The sequence below is a fragment of the Camellia sinensis genome, chromosome 1 (assembly GCF_055761805.1).
Source record: "Camellia sinensis isolate YWXY chromosome 1, ASM5576180v1, whole genome shotgun sequence".
In the NCBI taxonomy this organism is placed as follows: domain Eukaryota; kingdom Viridiplantae; phylum Streptophyta; class Magnoliopsida; order Ericales; family Theaceae; genus Camellia; species Camellia sinensis.
Window position 1 is genome coordinate 145422040 of NC_138961.1, and position 26588 is coordinate 145448627.

Consider the following 26588-nt stretch of genomic DNA (forward strand, 5'->3'; position numbering starts at 1 on the left):
AGAGGTCCCGAGACAAGGCGCTCGGCCGAAGGCTCCGAAAATCGAAAACCGGAAACTAGCCTACAAGAGGGAAAAGTGGTCTACGGACCTCTCTCTCCCTCCAGACAAGGTTAACAAGGCATGGTCCACAAACCAAGCCAAAACACAAAGAGTTCAGAGGTCCAGAGGCAAGGCACTCAGCCGAAAACTTTGGAAAGTAGAAACAAGCACAGACATACGCGATCATCGAGCGCTCAATCGATGACGTCTAAGTCTTAAGGTCGGTCAAAATGGGGTGTCTACAGATGGACACTAGGGCCATTCGCTGCTTCTGTGCTGAGAAAAAGATGTTCACAACTTTCGAACCTGTTTCAAATGGTGAGAAATTGTTCGTGAGGAATTCTGTAACCTTAATTTGTAAGGGGAAAGGTAAGGTAGTCCTGAAGATGACTTCAAGAAAAGAGTTGACTCTAAATGATATCCTATTTGTGCCAAATATTTGTAAGAACCTTGTCTCGGGGTCTCTCCTAAGAAATCATGGCTTCCGCATGTGTTTTGAATCCGATAAGGTTGTATTGACCAAAAGCAAAGTCTATGTGGATAAGAGATATATGTCAGGTAGTATGTTCAAACTCAACATAATGACTATTATCCTGAAGAGTAATGAGAAAACTTCTTCTTCTGCTTATATGCTTGTGTCCCCTAAATTATGGCATGGTAGACTAGGTCATGTAAATTTTGACTCTTTGCGTAAATTAATCAAGCTAGATCACATACCATCTTTTAAGATTAATCTAAATCACAAGTGTGAAACTTGTGTAGAAGCAAAATTGACTAGGACTTCATATAATTCTATTGAAAGAAGTGCCAAGCCCTTAGATTTAGTGCACAATGATGTGTGTGACTTGAAAGTTATGCAATCGCGTGGTGGCAACAAGTTTTTCATCACTTTTGTTAATGATTGCACTAAATTTTGTTATGTGTATTTGCTTAAATGCAAAGGTGACACGATTGATAAATTTATTCTTTTTAAGAATCAACTAAGTTGAAAGATTAAGGCTTTAAGAAATGATCGTGGTGGAGAATATGAATTGCTGTTTATTAATATCTGTGCTCAATTTGGAATTATCTACCAAACTACAGTGCCATATTCCCTTTAGTCAAATGGTGTCACTGAGTGTAAAAATAGAAGGTTAAAGGAAATGATAAATGCAATGTTAATTAGTTATGGGTTGCCACAGAACTTGTGGGGGGAAGCAATTCTCTCTGTGAATTACATTCTAAATAAAATACCTTGGAAAAAAGTGAACAAAACTCCGTATGAATTATAGAAAGGTCCTAAGCCTTCTTATAATTTCCTACGAATATGGGGGTGTTTTGCAAAAGTGGCAATACCTATACCCAAGTGGGTTAGGATATGCCCGAAAATCGTAGATTGTATATTCATTGGCATAGAATAGTTTGTCGAACTTGATAAGAGAATCAAAGTTCTAAGAAAGAACTTAAAGATAATACTAGTGATAGTGATCAAAATGAGGACGTAGATGAGCCAAGAATGAGTAAAAGGGCTAGGATTTCCAAGTCCTTTGGTCCAGACTTCTTGACTTATATGTTAGAGAGAGAACCTCAAACTTTCCATGAAGCTGTGACTTCATCTGAAAGTCCTTTATGGAAAAGAGCAATTAAAAGTAAAATTGACTCCATCTTACAGAACCATACCTGGGAGTTGGTTGATCTACCCCCAAGCAGTAAGGCCTTAGAGAGTAAGTGGATCTTAAGAAGAAAGATGAAAGTGGATGGGTCAATTGATAAATATAAAACTAGGCTAGTTATCAAAGAATACAGGTAGCGAAAAGGCTTGAATTATTTTGATACGTATTTACCGGTAACAAGAATAGCATCCATTCGCATGGTGATTGTGATAGCAGCTTTATATGGTCTGGAGATACATCAGGTAGATGTAAAGACAACTTTCTTAAATGGAGATTTAGATGAAGAAATCTATATGGAGCAACTTGAGGGGTTTTCAACTCCAGAGCAAGGTAAGAAAGCCAGTAAGCTTGTCTAATCATTGTATGGTTTAAAACAAGCTCCTAAGCAATGGCATGAGAAGTTTGGCAATTTTATGTTGTTAGATGGGTTTAGAATCAATGAGTGTGACAAATGCGTATATGTCAAAGACACAGACAGAGATTATGTCATTTTATGTCGATATGTTGATGACATACTCATTGTTGGTAGTAATGATGAGATGATTAGAACTTTTAAGATGTTGTCAAACTCTAAGTTTGACATGAAAGATATGGGCCTTACAAATGTGATTCTGGGAATTAAGGTTACCAGGGAATTAAGATTACCAGAACATCTGGTGGTATTGTACTTTCTTAGTGTCACTATGTTGATAAGATACTTGAGAAACTTGGTAAATCAAATACAAGTGTATCTAGGATACGGTAGACTTGAGTCTACATTTGACCAAGAATAATGGTGAGAGTGTCTCCCAGCTAGAATATTCTCAGGTCATTGGGAGTTTGATGTATCTGATGAAATGTATAAGGCTAGATATAGCCTTCTCTGTTAGCAAGCTTAGTAGATACATAAGTAATCCTAATGCTACTCATTAGAAGGGCATTATGCGGGTGTTGGGTTATTTTCACTACACCTAGGATTATGGGTTGCGTTATACCAGATACCCTACAATACTAGAAGGGTATAGTGATGGGAATTGGATATCTGCTATAAAAGACTCGAAATCCACTAGTGGTTATGTGTTTACCCTCAAAGGGGTAGCCGTGTCTTGGAAATCTTCCAAGCAAACGTGTATATTGAAATCAATGATGGAATTTGAGTTTATTGCTTTGGATAAAGCAACAAAAGAAGCTGAATGGCTATGCCAATTCGTTGAAGATATTTCACATTAGCCAAAACCTGTGCATGCTATCTATATTCATTGTGATAGCCAATCAGTGATTGGATGGGCACAGAGTAATATATATAATGGAAAGTTTAGACATATCCGTTGTAGATATAATTCCATACGAAAACTGCTCTCTAATGGAGTAGTCTTTCTAGACTATATAAAGTCTAAGGACAATATTGCGGATTCTCTAACCAAAGGGTTAACTCGAGAGTTAGTAAAAATGTCGTCAAGAGAAATAAGGTTAAGGCCTTTAGTAAATATTACCAGAATAGAAAACCCAACCTAATTGACTGGAGATCCCAAGATCTATCTTCAAAAGGACAACCTAACTGCGTGTAATGGGTGAATCACTAAAGAGGTAAATCTTCGTGCTCATTCCTTTATACAGTGATAAGTGAGGGTAGAAGGTTAAGCTAATACTTTTAATGACCTAAGTGATATGAATAGTCAACCGTGGTATAACGAGATACCGTACATAGGTCACCCATATGAGTACAAAGTGGGGCTGCTTCTTTAAGAATTGATAAGGCCAAATTTTTTAAAAACACTCACTGAACCAGACAAGTATTCTAGGGCCAAATCAAACACACCAGTGAGAGCAACAACAATGGTTAGAGTGACTCCTGTGTAAGGTCTATTGTTTCGATTTACCCAAACAGCAGAACAGTTTAAGAAATCACGTTTATTGGTCAGCTAGTAAATCCAATTTTCTTTCACTACGAAAGGTTCAAGGCCAACAACCACATTTTCTGATGCAGGGTTAGTTTGTGTGCTTTCTTTCCGAATCTTTATTGTTAAACGCTGTCCATTTTTCTTTATTCGGTCAATTTTTATTCATGTAGGAGATTATTGGAAAAAATGATTTTATGGTGACTTTAATGTGAACTTAAAGTGGGTCCCAGCTACAAGTTAAGGTGGGATCAAATGTGTCTAGATTCTTTGTAATAAGATCTTTATACCGCAAAAAGAATGACCAAAATCATTAAGAATTGAATGAGAAATTGTCTCATACAGTTGGCCTCATGGATGAGGTATTGGGCATGGTGTGTATCCACCTATCTGACATTGATTGTAGAGAAAAGTATTGATGGGCATTTCCCAAGTTTGTGATAAGAGCATGAGCCCTTTTGGGGATCCAAATTTTTCGAAGGAAAAGAGTTATAGATGCTTCAAGGATAGGTTTGGGCCAAGACTATGGTTTGAGTTGGTTATGCAAAAAAATGCCACGCACGTCATCTAGATCGGATCGAGTCGGGTCTGTGATCTGTGGGTCATGGATCTTGGGACTTAGGACTTGGGCTTCAGGCTTGATGCTTGGGTTAGGTTTGGGTTAGGCCGGAGTGGTGGCCCATCAACCTAATCTTTTTTGGACTAAATCTGTTTGGGGCTACAAATATACACACATGCGTATGTAGAGTGTATAACTTACACATTTACTCTCAATTAGTTTTGCAGGATTTATTTCTGCATTGGTTGGACAATTTTGCTTACATTTGTTGCCAGCCTTCTTGGCAGGGAAGTTCTTCCTCTGTTTTCCATTGTGTATAAAAGAAGATCATTCTCTTTGGTTGGAGTACAAAATTTTTGCTCTCATCTTATAGTCAATCTATACATACAGTTCTTCATGTGTGAGAGAGTGCTGCTATTGTCAATTCGTTGGAGCTAAACAGAAGTTACTTTTGACTTAGCGAGTTCTAACCGTTGTATCTTGGGATACAGACACTAGCATACCTCCAGCACACACGGTAAGACAGTAAATCTATTTTTAAGGAGATTGTGGTATCACACATGTTTCGATTTGCTTCCTTTTCTTATTTTAGTATTTTATTTTGTTATATATTTATGTTCATCAAGTTGTAATTTCCAATATCATTTAGTCTCATGATTTCTTGTTTTGTAATTTAAATTTAATTAAATATGAATATGTTTATTTTTATTTAAATACACATTTTGTACAACAAGTATGAGTGAGATTTGGGTGTTTTTGAAGTTCTTTGAAGAACAAGTAATGTTCCTGGAACTTTGAAGCTTTCCTACCTCATCTCCATCTCATACCACCTTTGTCTTGCTGGTTGTTGAACTTCTTTTCAAGAGGTAGGGGTTCTCTCTATTCTTGCTTTAGGAGCTTGTTATTGGTTTATATTCAAGATTTAAAAACATAATTAACGTATGTTGTATATGTTTGATTTGAATAGTCATCATTTTACTTGTATTTTGAGAAAATGCATGAGATATAAGCTATTAGTTTGCTACTTCTTTGATTGCCACTTCTTTGACTTTGTTTGAGAAAAATCATGAAATTAGGCATTGTTTTAGGCTTAAATCTTTATTTTTGAGTTGGAGAGGATAAAGTGCTCCAACATACAACCACAGGGATAAAGTGCTTTTTGCCCAAGTTTAATTTTTGCTTGTTTGAGCATGACCCAATTTTCTAGAAAAAGGAGTATGCGACAGTAGTTTTGGTCAATTTTGACAAAAATTTGTACAAATCAAGAATGATTTTTTGTTTTTTTTTGTTAATAAAATAATTACAAATATAATAAATGTTTATATCATTAAATAATACCACTAGTCTCAATAGTTAGAACCACTACTAATTACATATATTTTTCATAATGAGAGATAAATAAACTATTGAAAAAAGTATCAAATTATTTTTTCTAAGAGTTAAATTCACAATCTCACATCATAAAAGGTTGTTACACAACTAATAGACCAAATGCTCTAATAATTGGAAAAGAACGATGCCGCAAAGTCTATACCATTGGAAATGCAATTAACAATTCTCAAATCCATCTTTTGTGGAAGGAAATATGCCTATTTTTTTTTGGGTCCAATAATGAATTTCTCACTCTATCCTGCTTTGGAGGGATTGGTTGACACAATAGGCAATTGTCTTTAGTTACTTATGTTGGAATTTTAGATGATCAATAGCGCACGGTTTTGTTTGAGAATATATTCTTTTAATAATTTTTTGATTTTTTATGAAAAAATATATAAAAAAATAAAGAAATTGATGTGATAATTTATATTCACTTTTTAACTTTTTAACTAAAATATTTAATTTCCAAACAAACGCACAAATAGACGTTAAGGAGATTGAGAGTTCATGCTTGGAGAAAATTTTGTTGATGTATTTGTTTTCTTTTTCCATCTCTATGTTCTTTCCTATCAAGAGTATAAATGCATTCATAAATTTAGAGGTTATTTGGGATGACCTAAATAAATATATTTTTTATCTTTTTATAAAAAGATGTGCAGAAAAATAGAGAGGTGATGTGATGAAAAAAAAAGATAAAAAGATAAAAAAAATGAATTATTTGAGATATGCCAAACTTGGCCTTAATGGCAGTAACGTAAGAATAAAATAAATTTTTTAATATAGAAAATGATTTTATTATTTTTTATTCACATCACCGATGGATGACTAACAATAAGGAATAAACTGTTTTGTGGAATTAAACTTTAAGATGTATGTTTTAATAAGGGAACTTTTTTGATAAATTCACTTTTTAAGAGTTTTATTTCATTCAATCGATATTCTTTTTTATTATTCTATTAGGTCTTATTTGAGATAAGAAGATCAAAATACTCTTTTTATCTACTTATGTTCCATTTAATTCACATTATTTTCTTACGTTTCAATAAGTCCTATGGGTGACATAATTACCAAAATACCCATAATGTGAATGTTCACACCGTCAATGTGTAGGGGCCCAACCCATGTCGATCCTCGTGGGTGCCCGAAAAAATTCCAGTCTCCTGGCCCGTTGACAATATGAATATTCACATTGACATGTTAACATTCACATTAATAGGAGTGTAAAATTAGCCCGCATCCCGTGGCGGCGCGAAACCCGCCTGCGGCCAATAAGCGGCCCGGGACGGGCCCGGTCTGGCTCGTTGACAATGTGAATATTCACATTGACATGTTAACATTCACATTGATAAGAGTACAAAATTGGCCCACGGCCCATAAGCGGCCAAAAGCCCGACCACGGCCCCAGGCGGGCCCGACTCGGCTCGTTGATAATGCGAATATTCACATTGACATGTTAACATTCACATTGATAGGAGTGTAAAATTAGCCCGCGCCTCGTGGCTGCCCGAAACCCGCCCATGGCCCGTGGACGGCCCGGGGCGAGCCCGGCTCGGCCTGTTGACAATGTGAATATTCACATTGACATGTTAACATTCACATTGATAAGAATGTAAAATTGGCCCGCAGCCCGTGGCGGGCTTGGCCCGACCCGTGACAATGTGAATATTCGCATTGACATATTAACATTAACATTGATAGGAATGTAAAATTTGCTCACTGCCCAAAGCTTGCCCGTGGCCCGGGGTAGGCCCAGCCCAGCCCGTTGACAATGTGAATATTCACATTGACATGTTAACATGCACATTAATAGGAATGTAGAATTGGTCCGCGGCCCGTGGGCTGTCCGAAACCCGCCCACGGCCCGGGACAGGCTCGTTTGGGTCCAGGCCCGAGCATGTCCGAGACCCTAGGCTAGGGCCTAGGCCATCACTTTGAAGCCTAGCCTGGCCCATCAACCCGCTTAAGGCCCATTCAAGGCTCGATTCAAGGCCCAACCCGCTTGAGGCGCAATGTCTTTTTTTATAGAAAATAATAAAATTTTGGTAGAAAAAATTTAAAAAAAATGGCCAGGCCCGCCCAAGCCCGATCTAAGCTCGAGGCTAGGCCCAGGCCCACCGGCCCGAACCGAGGCTCGATCCATCGGCCCGTCCAAAGCCCGAATACTCTTGTGCCAGAGCTAGGGCTTGGGCCTAATTTTTTGGCCCGTGGGCCAGGCCGGGCCAGCTCGGATTTTTTCGGACACCCACAAGGCTCAATATGGGCCAGCCCGGGTCTCTACGCATTGACGATATGAACATTCACATTGATGATGTGAACATTCACATTATGGGTATTTTGGTAATTATGTCTCCCATAGGACTTATTGAAACATAAGAAAATAATGTGGACTAAATAGAATATAAGTAGATGAAAATAGTATTTTGGTCTTCTTATCTCAAATAGGACTTAATGGAATAGTCAAAAAGAACGTAGGCTGCCCGAAGCCCGCCCGTAGCTCGGGAAAGGCTCGTTTGGGCCCGGGCTCGAGCCTAGTCCGAGACCCTAGGCTAGGGCCTGGGCCGTCACTTTGAAGCCCGGTCCGGCCCATTGGCCCGGTTAAGGCCATTCAAGGATCGGTCCGAGGCCCGGCCCGCACCGAGGCCTAGTGTCTTTTTTTGTGGAAAATAATAAAATTTTGGTAGAAAAAATTAAAAGGAATTAAAAAAAAATGGCCAGGCCCGCCCAAGCCCGACCCAAGCCTAAGGTTAGGCCCATCGGCCCGACCCACCGGCTCGGGCCCGGACCCAAACGAGCCTGCCCCGGGCCGTGGGCAGGCTTTAGGCAGCCCACGAGCCGCAAGCCAATTCTACATTCTTATCAATGTGCATGTTAACATGTCAATGTGAATATTCACATTGTCAACGGGCCTACCCCGGGCCGCGGGCAAGCTTCGGGCAGCGGGCAAATTTTATACTCCTATCAATGTTAATATTAACATGTCAATGTGAATATTCACAATGTCACTGGTCGGGCTGCGGTCGGGTTTCGGGCCGCCCACAGGTTGCGGGCCAATTTTACACTCTTGTCAATGTGAATGTTAATATGTCAATGTGAATATTCACATTGTCAACGGGCCGGGTCGGGCCCGCTCTGAGTCGCTGGCCAATTTTATACTCTTATCAATGTGAATGTTAGCATGTCAATGTGAATATTCACATTGTTAACAGGTTGGGCCGGGCCCACCCCGGGCCGCTCACGCGTCGTGGGCAGGTTTCGGGCAACCACGGGGCGCGGGCTAATTTTACACTTCTATCAATGTGAATGTTAACATGTCAATGTGAATATTCACATTGTCAACGGGTCGGGCCGGGCCCGCCCCGGGCCGCAGGGGGGATTTTGGCCGTCCATGGGCCGCGGGCCAATTTTATACTCTTATCAATATGAGTGTTAACATGTCAATATGAATATTCACATTGTCAACGGGTCGGACTGGGCCCGCCCCGGGCCGCCCATGGGCCGTTGGTGGGTTTCACTCCGCCACGAGACGCAGTCTAATTTTACACTCCTATTAATGTGAATGTTAACATGTCAATGTGAATATTTACATTGTCAACGGGCTGGGCCCGCCCCGGCTCACGGGCGGGTTTCGGGCCGCTCACGGGCCAATTTTACATTCCAACGAATGTGAATTTAAAAATATGAATGTTCACATCATAAAATTGCTAACCGTTCAAAAAATATTTATAAGGATATCAAAATTAAATATAAGGGCATAAGCGTCCAAGAAAATAGTGTAAATCAAGAAAAATGACTTTATGGAATAAAACTATACATACATGGGACTAAATGGGTTAAAAAATTCTTTTATGGACTTCTTGGGTTAAAACACTTCTAAATGAGATTTATCAATAAAAATCCCTTTTAATATTTATCTTAAACTTGCAGACTTCGTTGCAGTGTTTTTTTTTTTTTTTGGAGGTAAATTACATTGGCACCTTCACATTCTAAAAATTAATAGCATAATTAGCTGTGTTATGCACGGATATAAATAAATAATCAAAAATTAATTTTTAAAATTAAACAATAATCTAAAAAATTTATCTATAATAATTAGCAAAAATGATTTAGAATTAATTAAATTTTATTCATTTTTATTACAGTTACATATAAGAATTTTTTTTTTCCTCTTAGGTCATTAATTGTGTGTTCTAAATTCTTAATAATAATATATGCCATAATTTAAGTGGTAAAAATTAAAAATAAATCACAAAATTATATTTATGATAAATATAATACATTTCGTCTCATGAGTTTTGTAAATTTAATTTATCATATGATAGTGGTAGATTACATTTGTCAATATAGTAATTTTTTCATGTTTTGTGAAGTCTAAATATTATAATTTGTCTTATGTTATAAGATTTACTTAAAAATGAATTAGGATTCACTTGTGATATTAAATTTGGGCTTAACATTAGATTTATGCCAACTTATCTTTCACCTGATCATTAAAAATTGTTTTATTCTGTTCCTAACTTATATGAATCATTTGACCTATCTATTTATTAAATTAGTAAATAAATATTTGTAAATATTTTTTTATAATAAAAGTAAGAAATATTGACTTATTTTATGCATACTTGTTAAAAAGTTTGAACTATAGTTTAAAAAAAAAAAAAAACTATATATTTATGTTTGAAACAATTAAATGAATAGTTATATATATTTATGTATAAAAAATTTATTTAAGATAAAGCCACCGTAAATTGAAGGTTATATTCTAGTCCTAATAAATTTAAATTTTATATTTAAATTATATCATAGTTTATCAATTCGTGACTGATATGAGCTAATTTGGGGATTCTAATATTGGATTAAACATTAGAAAGTAGCCAAGAAAATTTAGTTCAAGTCGATTTTTTTTGCCAATAATTCTTGATTTAAGTCTAGTCCTTAGAAAATCGTCTAGTTCATGTCCAATCCATTAGTTAGTAGACCTACCTATTTATTTAATTTTTAATTAGTAAATATATATTTTTTAAAAATTTATAACAAAAATAGAAATATGTACATATTTGTTTGGTATATTTATTAACAATTTTTAAATTAATTAAGAAATTATGTTCTTATTCTTAAAAGGATAATTTACATTGCTAATCCCTATATTTTAACTCTTGTATTATTTTTTGTCCTTACAATTTTAATTTTCTCAATTTTAACCCTAAATTTATAATTTTGTCTCAATTTGGTCTAATTGTTATAATTGCTAGTTTTTTTTTTTTTTTTTTTTTTTTGAAAATACACACATGAATAGCATCTATTTTACTTTTATAGACAAAATTATAAACTTGTTCAACTCAATAAGTTAATCTCAACCAACTCAATAACTATTTTCTTTCAAAAATCTTAACCGGCATGATCAATTGGACCAAATTAATACAAAATTTAAAATTATGGGTAAAAATCAAATTAATTGAAATTATAGAGACCAAATTGACACAAGAGACAAAATACGAGGACTATCGATATAATTTACCCTTCTTAAAATATGTCTAATATTGATTGTATCAATATGAAGATATTTGTCTAAAAATTTATTTAAGACCAGATCAGGCTAGAACCTGAATAAAAAATTAATGGCTTATTAAAAATATTTAATAATTATAAATTCAAATTTAATGAATTTTTCATTTAAATTTTTTCATAGAATTAGGTTGTTTGATAATTTTAATTTATAGTTTCAATTTTTCCTAGTATTTTTGTAAAAATATTTTAAAATTATATATAATTATAATTTTTTTTGAAATTTCCTTTTCAATCTCAAATTAGTTATAGTTTGAATTTGGTTAAAATTTATTTTTGACTTCTCAACTACAAAAACTAACAATAAACATAAATTAATTTTTTGAACATTATAGAAAGGTAAATAAAGAAATATATTATCAATAATAATAATAACAAAACATATTTTTATTTATTACGTGACGTCTCACCACTACATTGATAATAGACATTAATAATAAAATTTATTACGAAAATACAACAATAATATATTAAATAATAAGTAACATGTAATCACGATAATTTTTTATAGTTATACAAAAGTATTCAAAATCATTTATAAAAAACAATATATGATCCATATTCAATTTTTATATGGTAAAATTCACGCATAATCTCAACCATATATTAGTTTTTTAAATCTATTCATCACACAAACTATATACTATTATTTTAATATTCACTTTTTCAAAATCTATCCAAATAATGCTTTGGCCGAGCTCATCATCACCCTTTTTGTTGCCATGCTCACCACTTCCACTAACCATTATGCAACTCCAGTCTAATTTTTTATCTTTGTAAATATAAAAGGACAATGTTGTGGAAATAAAAAGGTACCATTAGAGTTTTAAAGAGTTAAAAATGACAAATAAATAAATACATAATTTTAGGTTTTCTTATTCCATATATGGGTGTTAAATTTTTTTTAAATCCAGAAATTATAGAATAGTGTTCATTATTTAAAATTTTATTTATTCATGGGCAAGTCAATTAAATATTTTTAATTTTTTACAAATAAAAAGTTTGAAAATTTTGTTTAAGAAATTAAAAAAATGGCCAAATCATAAAAAATAATATAAGACGCATTATTCTATAATTAAAAAAAAAAAAACTCATAACTATGTTATCAATTCACATATATCAAAAGAAATAATAATAACAATATAAAAAATGCACAAATATCCACCAAAAAAAAAAAAAATTCAAATCAACTCCCAAAACAAAGATAGTTAACATATATAGTTAACATATATATATATATATATATTTATTATCAATTTAGTTGGAAAAAAAATACATTGGGAAAAAAAGTCATATAGAGAAAAAAAAAATACTTACACGAAAATATAAATTTACAAAAAAATAAATAAAATCACAAACAAACAAAGTTGAAATAAGTTTGGACTATTGGCAAAGAGAGAATAACAATTGTATCATTACATGTGGGGAGGAGTTGGCCGGCCTGTAAAAAAGATCAAATATTGAGTATTTTAAAGAGAGAATTGTATTGAATTTTTAATTTGATTGGGTTTTTAATTATATTATTTTTAGAAAAGGTGAGAGTAGGATGAAGGTGGCTTACCATATTATTTTGAATTTTAAAATTCAAAATCATAGATAATTAGTGTCTTTATTTTTTTGAATTTTGAATTGTTTTGATCAACATTATTTTTGGAAAGAGTGAAGGTGGCTTATCATATTGTTTTGAATTTTAAAATTCAAAATTGTAGATAATTAGAACTTTTTTTGTTTTTGGGTTTTTTGACTTAATGAATTAACCAGTTGATTTTTTTTTTTATTTCTTTAAAAATTAACAAATTAACAAAATTAGTTTAGGAGTTTGGAGTTTTCACAATCATTGTTCCTAAAAAGACTATTTTCCTTACATATATAGATGGGTGTATTTTGTTTGTATTTTGAAACATGCTTTTAGAAGAAAATTTTCAAAAACATATTTGGTTACAAATTTTTTAAAAAAAATTTCAAAATTACTTCTCTCTCTATTACTCGTCAATTAATTATTTCTCTCTATCCTCTCTCCTTCTCAATTATTTTTTCTCTCACACATATCTACTAAACTATTACAAAATATCAAATCATCCTAAACTCTCAAATTTCAAAATTATCTTCAAAATATATAACCAAACAAATCAAAAAAAATTTAAACTCTCTTCCTAATTTTTTTTATAAAATTTATCTCAAAACACAAACTAAATGCACCCTTGAGATTAATAGTCACATATTACATTGTCCCCTTCGTTACCGTTAGTAAAGTTAACATATATTGTATTTTACAAAATGCCAATTTTACCCTTAGATTCACAGGCCCAATCTTTCCATCTTCCATCGTTTTCATCATTTTCACCTCTTTGCAAATGGGTCCAAACCCCACCATTTTTTCAAGAATCACCATTACCACTCACAAGAATCATCATTGCAGCACCACCAATAATCAAACAAGCATTTCCACCACAACCCCAATAATGGAATAATAAAAGTAGTTCTTTGAAGCAATTAGTCAAACATGTGTTGTGCATACACCTGCTACTACCCCACTAATTCAAGAATCAAGCTATTCACTTGCTTTTTGAAGAGCCTATTATCAAGATGGTCTCATCGTCAAACTATGAAAAGCGCAAGTCTCAATTTCCACATTTTCCCAGTTTGGTACTCAAGTAATGTTGGATTGTGTAGAGTTTCTTCTCTGCTATGACGAAAATGGTGGAGACTTTGGGTCCTGGTCTTGATCTGTGGAGATCATCTCTGGTTGCCTCCAAGTCGGATTGTCTGGTATTAATCATATAAAATTTAATTTTAAACTTCTATTCTGTTGATCTTGGTCGTTTGTGGGAGGGACAAGATGCTGATGGTGTAGGTGGTGGGATGAAGGTAGAAGGGGGAAAGTGGCAGTGGTTTATGAATTACATTTTTTTTTCTCAGACCAAGAATTTATCATCCATGGTAGATTTGAGACTCTAAGGATTTGGATGTTGATGAATTTGATGGCCTTGGTGGAGACGAGCATGGCTGCGTGATTGGGATTTGGGTGTTGATTTGGTAGAAGTGATACAGATAGGGCAGAGGTGTGAACTTCTCAAAATCAACTGGTGGTAAGAGTTAAGGCCTCTTTGGGATTAAATATTTTAGTCAAAAAGTTATTATAAAGGATAAATTATAAATATATTTATTGAGATTTGTTAAAAATATTAATTGCCTCTTGTGATTTGAAAAATTACAAATACCTCACTGTCAGAATTTTTTATTTAACAAAATTAATTAAAAAAATAAAATTTCTAACTGTTCACCTATACAGTAATAAAATTATTTGAATTATTAATTGAAATAAAATTTTAACATTATTAAAAACTGTTAATTAACTTGATGATTTATTAATAAAATGACCTATTTGTTATGAAATAAGAAACCTTAGGAGGCATAATGTAATTTCTAAAACTACAGGATAATTTGTAATTTAAATAAACTTTAGAGGGTGTATTTATAATTTACCTTATTATAAATTATTATACCACTCTCTTAATTTTTTTTACACATTTTTTGTAAAAAAAAAAAAAAAAATTATTAAAATAACTTGTTGAGGGGAAGAGGAAGACTATTAGCGGTATTGTAATTTTATTTTAAACTATAAGGGTAACAAGATAATTTTATATTTACTGTTAACTTAGTTAAAAGGTAAATTTTGACAGGAGTGCAGTGTAATTTTTGAAAAGTGAAGAGAAAATCTGCATTAAATTCAAATTTTAGATGTGACAGATAAATTTACCCTTGCTTTTTTTTAAAGCTAATGGGAGATCATGTAATAATAACAACAATAAATAAATAAATAATTTACTAATATAACACTATTTTACGGTGAGCAATTCAATGGAGATTATTATAAATGCTACAGAAACAGAAAAATAGGCAACATCATATTGGTTGCTTTCCAATACTTTTGATTTAGTTTTGAAACATATATATTTCAATAACATAATAATAACATTAGCCTGAAAATACTTGCAATATATGCGTTCACAAGGAAGATGTGATGAACGTGGAATTGTTAGCTGTAGCGATCAGTTGTTGATCAGACTTAAGCATGCCCTCAATTTCAGTAACAAATCTTTCCATGGCTTGGGTGGGCAAGCAAAAAGGAACCACAATTCCATGCTCGCCTTTCTTATTCGTAAAAGGAATATAAAAGCTTGCAACACCAGGAATGGCCCCAACACCGCCCTTTGCCGGGCCACCATAAGCTGCTTTACCCCATCCAAAATCTACCTCATCAAACCCGGCACGGGTCACATCAGACGCTAGAAAGGTCCTCACCACCGTGAAGTGAGGTCTTCCTTTAAGAACCATCAGGTCTGCCAGTGATCTCATATACTCTTGTGTAACATCAGCCTTAGCCTTCATGACCAACTTAAGTGCATATCCCAAAGGGTTCTGGCACAACTTTCCAGCAGTTGATATGGCCACGGGGAACGCAAAGGCATTGCCGTAGTATCCAGTAGGAAGGGGTGGGTTGAACTTGCTGCGTGCACTAACAATGCAGAGAATGCGCACTTCTTCCTCCGGGTCAGGCTGGAGGGCGATAGTACGACATCTCCAGAGGCAAGCGGTGAGCACTTCAAAGGTAGAACAGTTGCGAAGGTGGGGAGGGACGAACTTGCGAAGCGCGGAGACCTCAGTGGGGCCGAAAAAGAAAGACCGGTGAGCCATGTCATCTAGGGGAATGATGGTACCATTAGTGTCAGGGACTTGGTCGTACTCGCGGTGTGTGCATGTCACGCGTGGTGGGTCTCTAGCACAGAGCAAGTCCCTCTTCCAAACTGGTTGCACCGATGGGGAAGATGCACCTCGGGCCATTTCGCCTACTGCCATCATGAATTGAACTAGTCCAGGGGCATCGCTCATGGTGTGATTCAAGCGCAAAGCGAAGATGAAACCATTGCACCTCAGACGGGTCACCTAAATCAATCAATTATTTGACAATAATAAGCCAATTACCATTAGGGAGCATTTGGGAATAGGAAAATGAGTGGGAGCACTAATTAGTGCTTCCACTAATGATGTGGCAGTAGGCTCCACCATGAATGATTTGATATTTTGGCCTTAGTGCTGTATTTTTTTTCTTTTTTTATTAAGTGCCATGTCATTAGTGGTCTTTTTAGAGCTCTAAAATTAGTGGTCTCTATCATTGTTGTTGGGAATAAAGTTAAAATTTTTACACCTCGGGTAAAAAGTCAAAATTTGACTTTTTTTGGCATTAAAATCATTTGGAAATGTTGCTAAAAGCACCAAGGATCCTCTAGAGTGAAATTTCTCTAAAGTTTTCTAGAGTGCTATATTGTGTGGTTGAAATTTACTGATAAGTGACATCAGAAAAATTGATGTGACTTGTCAGTAAATCTCAACCACACAATGTAGCACTTTAGGGAACTTTAGGGAAAAATCACTCTAGAGGATCCTTACTCTGCTAAAAGCTACTTGTGAAATTACAACTATACCTTCCATGGGTCAAAATGAGCTATATAAGGCAAAATGTAAATTTTCTAAATTAAGTAAGGATATTTTGGTCATTTGATTATAATCTGACAGTATAAACAAATATTAAGTAAAAAAGTCAAAAAATAGTCTTTTACCAACTTTTGAAATAATTTTCTAAAAAAACTAAACAGCTTAATTAAAAGTTAAAAACTAATTTTTAACCATCTTTTCAAAACACTCCTGCGGACTATTATATTCACAGGATTTGTTTTGTTATTTTATTTTATGTGGGCAATTTAATTTAATTTATTTTTTTAAGGTTTGATTTTATAAGTGAGCGTACTTATATGATATCGGGGGATGTTAATTAATTATTTTTTTTTTTTTTTTTAAATGTATTAATAATAAGAAACCTATTAAGAAAGGAGGAGGATTCTCTCTAGTATAAAATCCAGATTAGAGGGGGCTGTTTGTGCCCATAAGGCTCATTACGGATCCTATTCAGATGAACAGTTGATTTTGTTAGGCAACTTGTATATTTCATTCATAAATTAAAAAAAAAAATTAGATCAATCTAATAATTGTATCTTGCCTAATTTATCGTGTTTTTCACTAAAAAAAATGAACGACAATTATTCTTTTAAAAAATGAACCACACATTTTTTTTGATGATGAAAACAATAAATTTAACAAGTTGCAATTATCAAATCAATCTTATTTTTTATAAATAAAATACACAAAATACCTGACAAAATAAACGATTTAAATTATTAAAATAAAATCATAGTTGCTTCACGAATTTCTTAAATTTAAAATAATAATTATGAATTTATATTGAAAGTCCCGGCTGCCGGGAATAGTAGGTACCTGAATAAGGAGTAAAGGGCAGTTTAGGACGGCAGTGGAGCCGGGGGGATCAAAAAGGAGCTCCTCCAAACAGGGGAAGGGAGGTTGTAGAGCGTCACCGAAGTGGTCAAGAGTAACATCAGCGTCAGCCTCGATGAACATGACACCTTCACCAGTACAGTCTACCATAAGCTTGCGGTCAGGTCCTTCCCTCAGCCTACCCGCGAACGGGTAGTAGAACACAAGCGTTTCTGCAATTGCCTCTCGGATGACCTTCACTGGGTCTTTGTCTCCCATCGACGAATCATAACGATAAAACTGTATCACTGGGATCTGAAACCGAAGACCTTCTTGGTCATCGATGTCTGACAGCAGTTTGTATTCATGAGGTGTGGGCTTTGCCGGAGTTACCAGCTCTGCTGTCTTCCTTCTCACTGTGAACACTAAAGAACTATTACTTGTTGTTGGTACCATTTTTAAGAGGAATTTGGGTCGTACTTTGTTGTTGTTTGTTTTAGCAGCTTCACGGGACACACCAGTATATATAGAAAGTGTAGACACCATCATAGATGGATGGATGGATGGATGGATGGTGGTGTATGTATGTCGTGTGTGTGTGTGTGTGTCCCCATCTGTGTGAATTGTAGATGAGAAAGTGGGATTCACATAGTGCATATTTGAAAATTTAAAAATGTAGGTGAGAAAGTGGGATTCACATAGTGCATATTTGAAATTTTGTTTTTAAATTAAGGATAAATTATAAATACACTCCTGAGCTTTACTTAGGTCAAGTTTGAGAAGTCTTAAAAAAGTTAAAAAGTTACTCAAAAAGTTAAAAAGTTATCACTATTCACCAAAAGTCAACAATTACGGCTGCACAATTCCCAATACTAATTTTCCTCTACACATTAATTTATACAATTTTTTAATACACATTTTTTCATAAAAAGTCAAAAAGTTAACCCAAACATTCATATTTTCAATCTCAATTTTTTAGTCTAAAAAGACAAAAAATGCACTTATTTAAGACATCCCAAACAACCCCTTAAAGTATAGATTATTTTTTGTGGTTTAAAAAAATATAAATATCTCATTGTTAATTTTTTTTATTTAACAAAATTAACTAAAAAAACGAAATTTATAATTGCTCTCCTATATAATAATAAAATTACTTAAATTATTAATTGAAATATATTTATAACATCATTAAAAATTGCTAATTGACTTGATGATTTTTTAATAAAAGGGGCAATTTGTTATGAAATTAGAAACCTCGAGGGTAAAATGTAATTTCTAAAATCACAGGGACCGATTCGTATTTTAATCAAACTTCAGAAAGTGTATTTGTAATTTACCCTTAAATTAATAATAAATTTTATAAATATTAAAAAATAAAATTATAAATTTTACTATATGTTTATAATTATTTTTTGGATAAATTACAAACACTCCTGAGGTTTACTTAAATTATAAATTACTCCTGTAGTTCTAAAAATTACATTATGCTCTCTATGAGTTCTAATTTCATAACAAATAAATCATTTTATTAATAAATCATCAAATTAATTAACAGTTTTCAATAATATTAAATTTTTTTTAATTAATAATTTAGATAATTTTATTATTGCATAACTTTTTAATTAATTATGTTAAATAAAAAATCTGATAGAGAAATGTTTATAATTTTCTAAACTATAAAGAATAATTTATATTTTAAACAAAATTTAGAAGATGTATTTTTAATTTACCTTTATTTTTTAAAGATACCACGAACGAGTAATTTCACCAAAATTTTATGAAAAAATAGAAGGAAATATGCCGAGACCGAGAAGTGTGGAAGACCAGAGTGGCCAACAACTTTTTATTTTTTATTTTTTATTTTTTTGTGGTTTATATATTGCGGTGGCAACAATGATTCATCCCACTAAAAATATCACTACTAATAGCACTAATGTATTAAAAAAGTAAAAAAAAATAAAATAAAATACAACTCCAAGACCAAAATATCACATCATTAATGACAGAACCCACTGCCACCTAATTAGTAGAAGCACTAATTAGTACTCCCAAGCATTTTTCATTGCGGTGGTTGGTGAAGAAAGGCGCATTTGTAAGTTTCTCGGCTGCTACGACCGGATTGACTCTCAATAATGGACCTGAGCTGATCAGTTGGCTGGCTTCTGGCTCAGAGCGCAGTGCAGCTTCTTCTTTTTTTTTTTTTTTTTTTTTTTTGCGAAATAAGACAGGAGATATATATATATATATATATATATAATGTTTTCTAGCTTTAAAAAAGAAGATTGCTTGCTTGATGCAAATTTTCCAACTCACACAGGAAAGAGAGAGAGAGTAAAAGCAAAAGCAAGGGTTTTGAGCTCCTTTAATTATGGCGAAAATTGCACACACTCATCGTCAAAATTTTTGTGATTTGAATTACTTAAATATATTAAAATGATATTATTTTACTCTTAAAACAATATTATTTTGAGACATTTGAATTAACGGGTCATGAAAATTCAGATTACCAAGTATTGTTGTGTATATATATATATATATAGGCCTGTGTATTTTTTTTTTTAATTTTAAGGTAATGTTTGTTTGATGAAAGAAAATATAGTTAAATAATCATTTATCTAAGGTTTATATCCTTAATAATATATAGAAAAGTTTATGAAAAAATTAGTAAAATATTTCTCTTCAATTTTGGATAGTAGAAGATATTCAATATGTTTTTTCTTATTAGCTAAAGTTTATTAATAATATTATTAGAAAAATTTAATCTCATTATACAGAAATTTTAGCTCTTCAAGCGTGAAGAGTTGAAGTTACAGAGAAATTTTTCTATGAAGAACTAAACATTTATCTATTTCTGTGAAAATGTTGAGAGACCCCAACAATTATAAAAATATTACATTTCTTTTATCTTATAAAATTCTAATATCATGGACTTTAAATTAAAAATTCCAAAATCTATATCCTTAATAATTAAAATTTGTAAAGTTTATCATCAATTTGAATTTTTTTTCTTCAAAATAGTCCCTAATATGTTATTCTCCAAAATTTTTACGATACATATTTTTTAAAAGATGTGCATTATATATATTATTATTATTATGTATTTTTGTGATAAATATTATGTATTTTTTAATAGAAATACGATCATATGTAATTTAGAAGTGAAATTACCTATTTTTAATAATGTTATTTTTTTGTGATAATGTTACATATTTTTTGTTAGAAAATATTTGAATAAAAAAATAATATAACATTATCACAAAAATAAATAATTTCATTTTTAAATCATAAAGTATTATAACTCAATAAAAAAATAATATTTATCACAAAATAAGTAATATATATATTATAAAAATATATAATAAAAGTGTATATAGTATGCACCGGCGAATAGACATTGGCTCCGTTTGGTAGAGCTATGGGAAAGTGATTATAACTTATAGGCTAACACCTTATGGCTTATAACTGTGAACATAAGCTGATTTTTTACTTATAAATTAAGCTTCTCATCCGTCACTCAAAGAAAAAATTGATTTTTGACTTATAAAAAGCTATAAGCTGTATTGTTAAGTTGAGCCAAACACATCAAAATAGTTTAAATTAAATTAAAAATTAAAATAAGTTGAAAATAAACCCTACCAAACAGAACTATTACCTACCAATAGAGTATTATGAGCGCATGGGTTGGGCCGGGAGGATTATTGGCCTTCAACAACGGATAAATAATTGATAATTTGACTTTACTGTCCGCACCATTCCTCTCAATAATTGTGGATCCCTAATTTTTTAAAGGGTGTTACCATATGATTTTTTTAAACAGTTAATTAAATCAAAATTAATTAATTTAAGAAAAATTTGGCCAACAACCTATCGTTTGGACATATTCGTGTCGTCAAACTTTTTTTTGTGATGTAACACTTTTCAGTTGGTAAGTTTAAACAGGTAATGACAACTATAATTCTTGATTTATTTATTTTTTATGTATATTTTGTAATTTTCTTTAAATACTATAACTTTAATTACATACATCCGTTTTAATGCGTCATAACAAAATTTATTTTTAATAAAATTTATATTTTTAAATTCATCTTTTCGAAATCTTTAAAATAAGACTTATATATTGAATATAAAAATTTTAAAGACCAAAAAATTAGTATGCATTAGTATATATTAGTATATCATGCAAAGTACGGTTCAATATGTATTATGATATATGCAAAAAAAGTATAAATTTAAATGCAAAACAATATTTTTTTTGTGTGCAATAAATGAATAGATCATGAAAAAATACATGAAATTAAAAAAAAAAAAAAAATCCAAAACAGACTACTGAGTGCAAAGTTATAGCTTGTTGAAATTTCAACGCTATATAAATATAAACTTTTATTTTTTAATTTATGAAATAGACAAATATATGTTTGCGTCTCATTTTTGTAATTTAAAAAAGTTTTAAAAGTACAACATATATAGCACATATAATGCATAGATGAGTAACAGATAATGCACAAATAGCACATATAGACAACATATAATGTACAAATAGCACAAAGATATGTTACAAATAATTCATAGAGGGCATGTTTGATTGGGTGGATTAGAGCATGGGATTAGGATTATTAATCCGTGGGCCCAATTATCTCATGTTTGTTTTAACATTTTGGTTTAGGATTATTAATCCAATGGATAATTAATCCAACAAATTTGTAGGATTATTAGGGTGTGTTTGGTAACGTTTACGTTTTCAGTTTATATTTACAAAAATTTTATAAACTGGTTTTTGTTTATTTTTAGTAAAACATAAACTACAAACGCGTTTGGTAATTGACAAAATGTTTACAAAATTTAAAAAATATAAAAAAGAGTAAAAAATGGCAAGTGGTGGCGAAAGACGATGGTAGCAAGTGGCGGCGAAAGACAGTGGGTGGTGGGTAGCTGGTGGTGGTGGGTGGTGGCGGGTGGGTGGGTGACGGTGGCGGGTGGTAGCGAGTGGGTGGTGGTGGTGGCGGTGACGGGTGGTGGAAAGTGGTGACGGTGGGTGGTGGGTACCTAGTGGCGGGTGGGTGGTGCGTGGTGGGTGGTAGCGAGTGGATGGTGGTGGTGGTAGCAGTGGCGGGTAGTGGGTGGCGGTGGCAGGTGCGTGGCGGATGGCGGGTGGTGGCGGGTAGGTGGCGAGTGCTGGTAGTGGGTGGGTAGATGATAGTGGCGGGTGGTGGGTGGTGGCGAGTGGGTGGTAGTGGCGGTGGCGGTGGCGGTGGCAGGTGGTGGCGGGTGGTGGCGGGTGGATGGTGGATGGTGATGGTGGTTGGGTGGGTGACGGTGTCGGGTGGTGGGTGGTAGCGAGTGGGTAGTGGTGGTGGTGGTGGCGGCGAGTGGTGGGTGGTGGTGGCAACTGGGTGGCGAATGGTGGGTAGGTGGCGGGTGGTGGCGGCGGTGGTGGTGGTGGTGGTGGTGGTGGTGGGTGGGTGAGTGAGTGACGGTGGCGGGGTGGTAGGTGGTAACGAGTGGGTGGTGGTGGCAGGTAAGTGGCGGGTGGGTGGTGGTGGTGGTGGTAGTGGGTGGGTGACAGGTGGGTGGTGGTGGTGGGTGGTTGGTGGTGGTAGGTGGTGGATGGTGGTAGCAAGTGGGTAGTGAGTAGTGATGGCAAGTAGGTGGCGGGTAGTGGTGATGGGTGGTGGTAGCGGGCGGTGAATGGTAGTGGCGGGTGGTGGTGGCAAGGGGTGAGTGGTGGTGGCGAGTGGGTGGCAGGTGGGTGGTGGTGGCAGGTGGGTGGCGGGTGGTGGTGGCGGGTGGTGGGTGGTAAGTGGTGGTGGCAGGTGGTGGTGGGGGGTGGGGGTGGTGGCGGAAGACGGTGGTGGAAAATGGTGGCGGGTGGCAGCTAGTGTTGGGTGGTTACAAAAAAAAAAAAACTGAAAACTCAAAATGAAAACACATTTTTTGTGTTTTCATTTTTTGGCCAAATTTATAAACTGAGACCACTGATTTATAAATCAAAAATTTTACCAAACAAGTTTTTATTTGAGTTTTTTAAATTTTTGTAAATATAAACAGAAAACTGAAAACGTAAGTGTTACCAAACGGCACCTTAGTAATGGGGTAGGGGGGATTATTAATCCAATGGATATTAATCCAATTGGATAGTGAATCCTACACTAATTTAATAGGATTATTAATACTTCACTATTAGTCTTTTGAATCAAACATGACCAGATAGCACAAATAAATAACAAATAAACCAATTTATCCAAAAAAAATTAATTTAAATGCAATTTAAATGTGCATGATAGACTTAATTGTTTAAAAAAGTTGCCGGTGGCAGCAAATATTGGTGCGAGTCGGTTGGCATAGAAGGTGATTTGTTACTATAGTTTTATATGGTTTTTTAAATTGTAATTATTCTTATGGTTTGAAAAAGAATAAAATTGATCAGTTGATCAAGTTTCAAAATTTGATTTATAGCATAAGTGTTACCCAAAATGAAACCTAAGAAAGGGGTGAATTAGGTTTCTACAAATTAAAATTAATAATACCTCAATAAAATTAACTACTAGTACAACAAATTATTAACAAATACAATGATGAACTTAGTAGTAAATGATAAAGTAAAATAACAATGAAGTATAACTAACATACAGAGTAAATCAAATGATTAACACATAAATATTAGATAGTTATAGCAGTAGTAGGAAAGTAAGGAGATTAGGGAAGAGGAGACAAACAGATTTATAGTGGTTCGGCTTCAACCAAGCCTACATCCACTCCTCAAGCTTCACTTGAAATTTTTCACTATCTTCTAGCTTCACAGAGGTGCTAGCAACCTCTTTACAAATGGAGCAATCCTCCACAGATTTTATACAGACTTCACAAGCCCAAACCCTTGCAAATCTTAGGTGATTCACAATCACTATCAAGATTTCAAGAATACAATGTTTGCAATATTTTTACAAGATGAAATGATATTTTTATTTTCAAAGAAAACTTATAATAAATATCTCTCAAAGATAGATATATAAAATGAAACTTTGATTTTTCTGTAAATCTCACACAAGAAAGATGAGCTTAATGCTATAAGGCTCAGTGTATAATTTATAAGAGAGGATGTGAGTGATTATAGATCAAAGAATATTTTCAGGTTTTTTTGTAACTTGTTTATATTAGAGGCTTTGGTATATATAATGAAAATTATAGCCGTTTATAGCCGTTATATTCATTTGAATTTATAACTGTTTATAGCTGTTGTAGTCATTTGAATTTATAACCGTTGTACTTCTATCATTACTAATTTGAATATCTTCTACTCTATCATTACAAATTTGAATATCTTCCACTTGAACCTTTTGAACTTTTTGGCCTTTTGAACCTTTATAGCTGTTTATAGCGGTTGTATTTCCATCATTACTAATTTGAATATCTTTCACTTGAACCTTTTGGCCAACTGCTGTGTTAAGTTGTTTGAACCTCTGTTTTGGGCTGTTCGAACTCCTAATTTAATTAATTATTAAATACTTTCTAACAACATTTAGGATAAAGGTTTAGGTGAGAAATAATGGGACAAAATAAATTTTGATTCAATTTTTCTCTTTCAAATAAATCATCAAAATAAATTTTATTTTTATTTTTAAATCATCAAAATAAATTTTATTTTTATTTTTAAATCATCAAAATAAATTTTGGATTCTATTTTTCTCTTTTAAATAAATTAAAACATAATTAAATAAATCATCAAAATAAATAAGTCTAACAATCTCCCCCTTTTTGATGATGACACACAATGATGTTTTGATTTGATTTGGGAGTAAGAAAAACTTCTCCTCAAGTCATGCTCTCTGAATTCATTTCTAAATACATAAGTTAGGACATGTGTAATAAATAAGTTTTAATTAGATGCATGATATGAGACTAAGATGACATGAGATTAGTTTGAAAATAATACCATAATTTGAAAATAATACCATAATACATAACATCATAAGTTTTCTCCCCCTGTGACATTATCAAAAGGAAATCATGGGTTAGAATCTAGAGGAGTAAAAATGATAGTGATAAATGACATCAAAAAATAGATAATCAAAACATATATATATATATATATAGGATTCGTCCGCGTCTCTTTTTGTTGTCGAAAATCGCATCGAGCACGCGTCCTCGCTTTTGCATCAACCGACCGACAAAAGTGAGACAGGTCAATCAACTGCCTCGGTTCTCGCTCCCTTTTGTCGTCTTCTTCTCCGTCTTCTTCTTAATCACTCTCTTCTATCTATTCTTCTATCTTTTCTTCACCACTCTCAGTTTGTTCTTTTCTATTTCTCTGTAACTCATTTCGTTTACACCTCTCACCTCTAAACTATGGCTTCCTCATCCCGTCCCCTCACTCTATTTCCAGACCTGAACGATCCCATAAGCTCTGTTGGACCAAGTACCCCTACGCTTACTCTTCCTGTCATTTCTCTTCCTAACCTTCCTATGATGTCGATTGAGCAAATCATGGCAGCTCAATCTGACATAGAAGCCAATCATTTCACACTGACGTCCTGTATGGAGACAGTAACGGTGACGGCAGTCACAAAATTGACTCACCGATTGCAGAACAGGATGAGTAAGCTCCATTAGGTCAACGCCCAACTCTCTTTGCTCCAGTGCATGTACAAGGATTCGCGAGCAGAAATAGGCGCACTAAAGGCCGAAAATAAAGAGCTTACACGGAAGACCACCTCTATGACCCGATTTGGAGCAACGTCGTTCTTGGCCTTTGATAGTCAGCGGGGAGTTGTTGCTCTCGACCAAAGCACGGGGGCAGGGGCGTCAAGGGTCACCCAAGGTGATAAAAAGAAGAAGAAAACGATGGAAGAGCCGAGTAAGTAAGATCGGCATATGGTCGGAAAAAAATGAAGGTTTTTTTTTTTTTTTATGTTTATTTTGATCGGCGTGTGGCCGTAAAAAAAATAAATGATTTTTTTTTTGATTTTTTTATGTAAATATTTGTATTTTGATTTGTTGTTGTGTTTATATTTAAGTATTGAAAAATGAAATTAAAAATCAGAGAAAAAAATAAGAAAATTAGGCCCAAACAAAAAATAATAATGAGAGATCAAATTGTTAATGAGTATATGAGAAGTATTTGAGCATGATCTAATTCTCAATTTCTTAGCAAGAGCATACCAATCTCAAGACTATAATAGACATTACAGTGCATAGATCAAA

The 26588-nt window shown here is 33.6% G+C and overlaps 1 protein-coding gene across 1 annotated transcript; it reads right to left on the minus strand.

The window, feature by feature from the left end:
- Nucleotides 1-14905: 14905 nt before the first annotated feature.
- On the minus strand, nucleotides 14906-18085 carry LOC114290041 (HXXXD-type acyl-transferase family protein). The gene is made up of 2 exons (XM_028233917.2): nucleotides 17397-18085; nucleotides 14906-16010 (listed from the first exon to the last, which is right to left on the minus strand). Exons 1-2 carry the CDS (start codon nucleotides 18048-18050, stop codon nucleotides 15072-15074), a joined length of 1593 nt encoding a protein of 530 aa, XP_028089718.2. The 5' UTR covers nucleotides 18051-18085; the 3' UTR covers nucleotides 14906-15071.
- Nucleotides 18086-26588: the final 8503 nt, after the last annotated feature.

What these genes read in the sequence shown, in the direction of transcription:
- LOC114290041 (XM_028233917.2), bottom strand. Translation starts at nt 18,050, where the DNA reads ATGCACTATGTGAATCCCACTTTCTCATCTACAATTCACACAGATGGG. An exon ending in GCCCTTTACTCCTTATTCAG is followed by an intron (nt 16,011 to 17,396) that starts GTACCTACTATT and finishes TGATTGATTTAG; the next exon opens with GTGACCCGTCTGAGGTGCAA.